The following is a 9,031-nucleotide window of genomic DNA, read 5'->3' as shown; positions in this document are numbered from 1 at the left end:
TAGGGAAAGGACATTTTTAAATATGAAAGGCCAACATCAAAACACGAGATTCCTTTTACTAGCACTCAATATGCTTGGTGTGAAACAAACATGGCATGCACACACAAAAGAAGAGTTTTTTTTCCCTTCTTTTTTTCTTTCTTTTTATATGGTCTATTCAACAAAACAATTAATACTTCCTAGCTCCTTGCTAATATGAAATCTATGCAAAAATAAGAAAAATAAATGAATATAGCTTAATTAGCTTTTCTGAGTTCAATGTTAATTCTAATGACAAACTCACTTTCTACCATTGAAAAATTAAGGTTATTATAATTTTATTTGATAATTGCAAATAATCACCCCTCGAATATAGTGATATAGTAGTTGCAATTATATCCTCAAACTTTTCAATAAAAATTGAGCCCTTAAACTTATATCAGTGTTAAAATTGGACCCTCGAACTTACATACTTGTAGATATTGTAATAATTGTACGGGTTTTTTTTTTTTTAAAAAAAACAATATACTAAAAGATAGAGAGATTGGTAGGTGCACCTAGATATGTCAACTAGGTTGACACATTGTATAAGTTTGAGGTTTCAATTAATTTCATTTGGGCATACAATTTAATTTCTGCAACTGTTGTAAGTTTGAGGGTCAAATAATAACACTCGTATAAGTTTGAAGGATTAATTTTGCAATTGAAAGTTTAAGATTATAATTGCAACTACAACCACAATTCTCTTAGTCGAAGTTACATCAATGTGAATATATATATAACTCACAACTCGTTGAGTATATCCATGTTGAAAGAATCAAATAGATCTCATAATGATTATAAAACACCATGTTGGCTACTCTTCTTATTATCAATTGACTTTGAGATGAAATTTCATTTTCATCTAATATATATTGGTATCACAGTCCGAGTCCAATTAAACTTTCATCCAAGAATGATGAAGGCCTAAAGTTGCACCATAGTTTAGTCATTGATTTTGAGATGAAACTCTCGTTTATCTAATAAATTAAAGAAGTTAAAAATTAATACTTTTACTCTAACCTATACTAGCTAATTAAACTTTTATGGAATCAAAATTTGAAGTGTGCCCTTTTTGCTTCAAGTCAAAGTGTGTGGCTGATTAGAAAATAAAAAATAGCTTTAATATGTCTTTCAATACTATTTTTAATCTTTGGATTTTTCTTATTTCTTTTTAATAAAAGTTTCAAACTGTTGAACAACAGAGGAATTAAAAAAAAAAAATGAAAATTGCTCAAAACCAATGAATCAGATAAAGCTTATGGATTTTCTTTTTTTTTTCTTTTTTTTCTTTTTTTTTTCTTTTTTGCTTTAATCTCTTATCAATCAAGAGAAGAAAAAATAAATACATCAATCAAAATAGTGCTACTGTTTGATTGCTATCTGTGTAGACCTTAAAGGAAGCAATAAAGTCTCTGTCTTCACTTTCACAATTTATGAACAAAATATATATATTATTTTAAATGAAAAAACTATTAAAACTATTAATAAATAATAGCAAAATATCATAATTTATTTGTGATAGATCACGATAAACTATTATCTGTGTTTAATGATGTATCGAAATATTTACACATAATAGCAAATAACACAGATAGATACAGATGATAGTCTATCGTAATCTATCGCAGATAGACAATGAAATTTTGCTATATTTATAAATATTTTAATTTATTTTCTTATATTTGAAAAGAACCCTCTATCTATCTATATATATTTCTCTTTAAAACCAAAAAAAAAGAAAAAAAGTCAATCCACCCTTTGATTACAAAATGACAGTACTTTTAAGCTGAAATTTGCTTTCTTTCAATATTGCAACCCCATAATGCAATTTTGGAAATGTACTTGGAAAAGAAATATATTGGACTTGTGCATGCATGCAATACTTTTTATATATAGGAATAATAATTACAAATCACCCCCTATGATTTGCCCATTTTACAAATCACTCCCTCGTATTCTTTTTTTTTTTTCCTTAATAGTCTCAAACATCTAAAAAAAAACATACCTTTTTATCAATAAGTTACCTCTAATTTAGTGCTAAATGTACCAATTCTATTACACTTAACTTGACAAAAGGGTATAATTTGAAAATGTACAAACTAAAGAGCTGTTTGAAACCATTTCTAAAACATGAGGGTATGGTTCATAAAATGGGTAGAACAAAAGGATTAATGCAGTTTATAATTATGGTTTAATTATATAATTAATGATAGGAAATTTGATTGATTATATTTGGTAACCCCACTTTAATTAGATTGACAATCTCAACTCCAAATCTAGCTCTCGAGTCTCACTTGATTCAGAATTCTGACTGCTTGAGCCCATTGAATCACTCCCATATTTCGTATTCATGTTCTTGTGAATTGAATCCTGCATTTTCCAAATATTTATTAAAATCATATCAATATAATTAAAAAATTGATAATAAATCAGATACTATACGCAATTTTAGTCCCTATAATTTAGAGAAAGTTAAAATTTGATTCATAAAGTTTATAAATAGAATTTAGTCCATATAATTTTATAAAATTCTCATAAATTAGTCCCTACGATAGGGACTTAGAATTTATGAAGATTTTATCAAATCTTAAAGACCAGTTATGAGGTTTTAGCAAAACGTAGAGACTAAATTCTAACTTTCTCCAAACTATGGGGAGAAAATTTGCAATTTAATCTTTATAACACTAACATGGTTTAAAATGTCTATTTTGACTGAAATATCAACTTCTTAACTTTATGAAAATGTTGATGAAAATATCAATGTCGATAGATATTTCTAGAAAAATTATAATATATATATAATTCAAAAAATAAATTAAAATTAGTAAATTAAAATTTTATGATTTTTAAACAAGTTAACATGTCTATTATTTATATTATGTTTACATTAATAAGATTTTGATTCATTCTTCTATAATATAATGGAAATATTAATTCACCACTCATATTGACATCCAACCCATGAAAACGTGAAAATATCGACCTAACGAAAATTTAATACAATGCGACTATAAAACGCCAATGGACAATGTTCCTAACTAAAATATCTCTATGGATATGGTACTAGCGTAGTTACAAAAATTTGCAATCTTCGATAGCATGATTTTTTTTTAATTAGATAATTGAAGTATTGAAATCAGTATATGCACCAAAATATCTTAATTAGGATAATAACTAATACATCCATAGTACCACCATCTTACCCGTGTCCAACAGTATGATTTTATTATATCAATTTCATAGTCTTTCCTTAAAAAGGATTTTTGTTAACATATAAATTGTTTAAAAGTACATTAAAATCAAGTTAAATTAAAGAGAAGATATACTAACTAACCTGTACATGAGGATTGAAAAGGTGTCCAGTCATGTTTGGTTGCCCAAAATGTTGGGTCTCCAAGAATGTATTACTTGGGTCCCATCTAAAGTATCACAAATCACACAAATTAATCAAACAAAAAGTTTAACATTAGTGAAAAATAATGAAAAGTTACAAATTTAATAAATTTTCATTTTAAAACATTGATCTATTTTAAGAAAATAATGATGAAATAAATAAATGTACAAATCTTATCTAACCTGAAGGAAGAAGTTGTTGGTTGAGAATCACCATATCTTAAGCTTCCTCTTTCATATTCTCCAATTCCCTAGGGATCCATTTAGAGTAAAGAGTAAACAAAATAAAATTCTTGATAACAAACATTATTAAAACCCCTAATTTATTAAATCATTTATCAAAATTTTCACAATAATTCCTACCAGTTATATCTATCTCTTTTTTATGATTAATGTGATCTCTTTCTGAGATGGAACTTTAAAAATATTTACTAATCATGTGGATTTGAGATTTTGAATCCATACATGTCATTCAATTTCTTATTTGAACTCATACGGATTTATCAATATAAGTATAGTTAGCTGGTATAATATGTGAGTTTGTAGGTTCAAATCTTTTCACCTATGCGATCTAATTTCTTTTTTTTTTAAAAAAAAATTGATGAAAATTTAGAGAGTGAGAGAGGGTTTTACCATAAAGTTTTGGTGGAAGGCATAGAAATTAGGAGATGAAGAAGATGATTGAGTTGAGGAGTAGGAAAAAGAAGCTGTGGTTTGCATTCTCATATCATCTCCCTATAAGTAAATAAAATAAACCCTAAAATCATCAATTCCTCCATTAAAATGCAACCTCCAAACCATGAAAAATTAGAGAAAAAAGAAGACCCCTCCCCAAAAAAAGTCATAAAATACCAAGCTTCAATTCTGAGAGTGAAGATAAAAATTACATTTAAAATTGTTTTTTAAAAAATCTCCTCAATTTGCTCTCCAAAATTCTAGGAGTCAATGAACTATTATATTTTTTAAATAAAAAAATAAGGAAGGAAGGAAGAAAGAAAGAAAGAGAACGTTTTCTTCACCAGAAAAAAAATAAATAAATTATGTAAATAAAAAAAAACCATGGAAATTTCTATGAAATGCAAGCTGAAACCATGAGATTTAAAAATAAAATTAAGAAAAAAAAAAAAAACAGTGGAGACAATTTATTCACCCTTAAAATTGTTACTGTATAAAATCTTTCGTCAAAATAATTTAATTATACTCATACTGTCTCCTCCTAACAAAACACTAAAACAAACCCCATGAAAATGCAAAGCTTCAACAGAGAAAAAAAGAACAATAAAAATTAAATTTAAAATTTAAAATTTTTATAAAAAAATACAAAATGAACTTCATGAGAGAGAGAGAGATTTACGGCGGAGAGATTTGGATAGAAGTGACCGGAATAAGCAGCACAGCCCATTTCGCCATGCAATCTGATCTTCTCTAACTGAGCAACTCCCAACCCTCTCTGCGGCTGCTTCGGTTTCTCTCCGCCGCTTCCCTTCCTCCCTCTCCTCCCCGTCCCCGCCGCCGCCCCCGTTGCCGGCGACCCACTTCTCCTCTTTTCAATATTATTATTATTCCCCATATTCATCTCCCCAAAATAACCACTCCCCATAGGATAATCTAATTCCCAAAATTAAAATAAATAAAGAAATAAAGAAATTAGATAGAGAAGAAAATAGGAATTAGCTTCTTTAGCTGGGCGGCAATCTGAGAAGCCAGAGATCTCCAAACCCCTCTTTTTAAGCTCTCTTTTTTTTTCACTGTCTCAAACAATTATTGCATCGCTGGATCAGATTTTCTCTAGGATATTTATGTTATTTATACTTAGATTTTTTTTACTTTTTTTTTTTTTTTCTTTTTCTCCTTTTGTTTTTGAGAACTTCCATACACTTTTTTTTAATTATATAATATTAACAATCATTGTCGCTGTTATAATTTTTTTTCCTTTCTTTAACCACTCCATTTGATAGTGATTGTCTCTGATTTTAAGTATTTTTTTAATGTGGGTATTTTTGGTGGCACCCCATAAAAAAAAATTCTTTCATTTTTATTTGTAAAATTACAAATATGGATTTTTTTTTAACGATGATAAGAATTTAAACGTTCTAAATCAGTTAGAGTAAGTTCAAGTTGGTTCTAATTAATTTAGTTTAATTTATGGATAATTATTTTAAATAAAAAAATTGTTGAAAATATTTTCAAGTATAACAAAATGTCACTATTTATCTATGATAAACTCAATCGCTAACAGTGATAGATGTCTATCACAGTCTATCGTAACCTATCGTAGTCTATCATGATACATAGTGAAATTTTGATATATTTATAAATAAGTTGTCTTATTATCTTTATTTGAAAAACAACCCTTAAATTTATACTAACAATGTCATTTTTACTTTTAGAAGTAATATATAAATTAATAATCGAATTCTGAATAAAATTATACCGGAAAGTTGATTTATTGCTCATATATTTTTTTTTAATTAAAAGAAAAGAAGAAGAAAAAAACTATTTGCATGGACTATGATGAAAAAATAAATGGTCTATTATTTAAGTATATTACACGCACATTATTTTCATTTCTTGAAGTAAAAAACGTTGAATAAGTAGATATATAAAATCTTCTCTGAAAATCAGATTTTCTTTTTTTTTTTTTAAGCAAAAAAAACTTTCAGTTAATTATGTCAATTTTTAGATTATTTATGAGTCCAAAATATGTGGTAGATATTCCCATAAAATGTTTCATAAATCCACTCAAATTAAGAAAAGAAATTTGATTGTGTATTTGTACTTCACCTTTTATTTCTCTTTACATAATTAAGTTTGAAAATTAGTCGTGTATGTTTTTGCTCGAGAGTAAATAGAAGAAGAGAAAATTTTCAAAGATTAAAAAAAAATGTCAAACCATTAATAGAAATAACAAAAAAAAAATTAATAGACACTGATAGACTTTTATCGACGTCTCTATCAATATAGTGATGTACTTCTATCACTTTCTATCACTTTATCAAAATTTATCAAAGAATATCAAAATTTTGTTATTTGGGTAAATAGTTTTATTTATTTTCTTATTTTTAAAAAATTCCCAAAAGAAAATGAATTTTGTAGTTGGTAATTTTTTCTCTTATGAAAAATAAAAATATATTTTATTTTACAATGATTCTAAAATTACGATGGATTTTGAGTTGATATAATTATAAACAAGGTATTGGTGTTTCAAAGTATATACACATACGAGTTTTTATGGGATATTTTTTAATAACCGAAGATCGAGTTATTGATATAAAAATACTTAATAATTTTTTAAATATATATATTTATTTATTAAAAGAAATAATTAATTAGCTCAAATGTGGAGAGGATTTGATCATGATTTGGGAATTAATCATGCACGTAGGATTGAACCCTTGAAAGTGGGGTCCACCAATTGAATTTTGTTTCCCAATATTAAAAAGTAGTCTAAACCAATAATGCCCTAACAAAGAAATACCAGCTGTCAAATTCCGTCAAGTAATTTACTTAATGAAAATAAAAACTCATTTTTTATAGGAAGTAAAGAAGAATTAAAAGCTTGAGTGACATAAAACATTATAGATTCTATACCTCTCTTTTTAGTAGCACTTTTAGGGTAAATTTTATTTTTTATTTAAGAAAATGGCATTTTGAGGGTTGTGGGGGTTAAAAATTATACGGTAATTTTCTTTTTTAATCTTTCTATAATAAAATAGAATCAATCAAGCACCTAATAAATTAAAAGGGGTGCACTTACTAATTTAGTTACCTTTATGAATTATACATTTGTATGTCTATGCAAATAAGTATTTGAAATCGTATATTCGAAATCATATGTGGTGATTTAATTTAACAATTATTTTTTTTATTTTTTAATAATATATGGAATAGGATATTTGAATAAATCTAATATTTTAATAAAAATATATATTTTATTTTAGTTGAGTTATACTCTCACTCCACCTTTCATATATTTAATTTCCTTATAACACTAATTCTTTAATTAAATAAAAACTAATGAACAAAATTTTATTTTTCATTTTTTATAATAGTCTATATCCATACAAACAAAACCTTGGTTTAAGAAAATAAACCTAGTGTAGATATTATCGAACACTAATGGATATTTCTTTTGTTTGGTTTCACCATACTTTAAAAATCATTCTTCTTCCATTCCTTTTTTGGCTTTTTTTTTTTTTTTTTTTAACATACTTGTTTGTATTTATTTACGTGTGAAATTTAGACGAGTGAAAAAGATATATAAGGGCGATAAAAGATAAATATATATTTTTAATATCATAATTAAAATAGTCATGCTTATTATTATTTTTTTTTTTATATTTTTGCAAATGTATTAACGCTACGTCGGTTGAACTACACTCATCTTTGGCATCATGTTTATTTCTTTCCAATTTTCTTGATGGATTGTTATCATACTTTCAGAACGGTGATTCTTGTATAGGCCACAAGTATTTCTTATTAAATTAATAATAGTAGTAGTATTTTAGACAATTATTAGGTTCAATCAATCAATGTTCTTTTTGTTTTAACATAATAAAATAATTTAATTACAATAGGGGTATAATCTAAGTTGTACTAAAGTTTTTTCTATTATTTTTTAAAATTATAATTAAAATAAAATTTGTAGAAGGATTCGAACTCATAACGAGCTACTTAGAAAAAGAAACTTATAAAGAGGTTATCAATATTTTAACTACTTCACATTAAAAAAAATAAAAAAAAATAAAAAGGGTGAAAATGTAAAATGGTGTTGTTTAACCAAATGAATGAAAATGATAAAATTGAGAAGGATATATTAAAAATTGTAAAATGTTAATTAATGTATTGTTTTGGGGACCAAATCTGATAGAGGTGTTTGAAGCATGATCTGTGAGGGTTATATTATATTAATTTAATTTAGAGTTAGAGAGGAGAATGATATGGATTTTGAAGGATAAAACCGTCTTCTTACTTCAACCAACACGTGAACTCGTTTACCTTGCTTCCCATATCCACATTAATCCCTCTCTTAATTAAGTCTTTTTTTTTTAATATATAAATAATAATTATTATTATTTAAATAAATAAATAAACTCTCCCAAGTAATTCTAAAGTTGTTTAAAAGCATAAAAACTCTCACTTTCTTCCATCTATATCAATTGGTGGTAAAGGTTTAGGTTGTGTAAATTTGAACCCAACAAAAATAGGCTAAAGGTCAAGAAATGTCGAAAGAAAATGGGAAAATTTCCCTTTTTGGTACCTAAATTTTGGATACAGTCTCTATTTGATTTCTAGATTTCGAAATATTATATATTTTGTCATAGATTTCAAAATGTTATAATTTTATATTTAAGATTTGAGTTTTGTTTCAATTTCATCCATAAATTTTAAGATTTACACTTTTAACCTTTACTAAATGTTTATTTTCTATTTTTAGTATAAATGTATGTAAATTAATTTAAAATAATTATAATGAATTAAGTTTTACTATTTTTTTTTATCACTATTAGAATTAGATTTAAGTTTTCACTTTGTAATTATTTTAAATTAATTAATAGACATTAAAGTGAATGATTGAGAGTGGGTATTTAATGAAAATTTGAAGATTAAAATGTAA

The 9,031-nt window shown here is 25.8% G+C and overlaps 1 protein-coding gene across 2 annotated transcripts; it reads right to left on the bottom strand.

The window, feature by feature from the left end:
• Nucleotides 1-1,892: 1,892 nt before the first annotated feature.
• Nucleotides 1,893-5,193, bottom strand: LOC120079379 (protein SPEAR3-like). 2 transcript variants are annotated; one of them, XM_039033542.2, is made up of 5 exons: nucleotides 4,769-5,193; nucleotides 4,048-4,149; nucleotides 3,598-3,665; nucleotides 3,356-3,440; nucleotides 1,893-2,391 (listed from the first exon to the last, which is right to left on the bottom strand). In XM_039033542.2, exons 1-5 carry the CDS (start codon nucleotides 5,012-5,014, stop codon nucleotides 2,272-2,274), a joined length of 621 nt encoding a protein of 206 aa, XP_038889470.1. In that variant the 5' UTR covers nucleotides 5,015-5,193; the 3' UTR covers nucleotides 1,893-2,271. The 2 variants fall into 2 exon arrangements, with proteins under 2 accessions (XP_038889470.1, XP_090171023.1); XM_090314897.1 differs by lacking the exon at nucleotides 4,048-4,149 and having other exon boundaries at nucleotides 2,040-2,391.
• Between the last annotated feature and the right edge of the window lie 3,838 nt (nucleotides 5,194-9,031).

The sequence above is a fragment of the Benincasa hispida genome, chromosome 6 (assembly GCF_027475165.1).
Source record: "Benincasa hispida cultivar pf3 chromosome 6, pf3_genome.v1.1, whole genome shotgun sequence".
NCBI classification, from domain to species: Eukaryota; Viridiplantae; Streptophyta; class Magnoliopsida; order Cucurbitales; family Cucurbitaceae; genus Benincasa; species Benincasa hispida.
The sequence above is the reverse complement of the archived record's forward strand: the minus strand, read 5'-3'. Positions and strand labels throughout refer to the sequence as shown.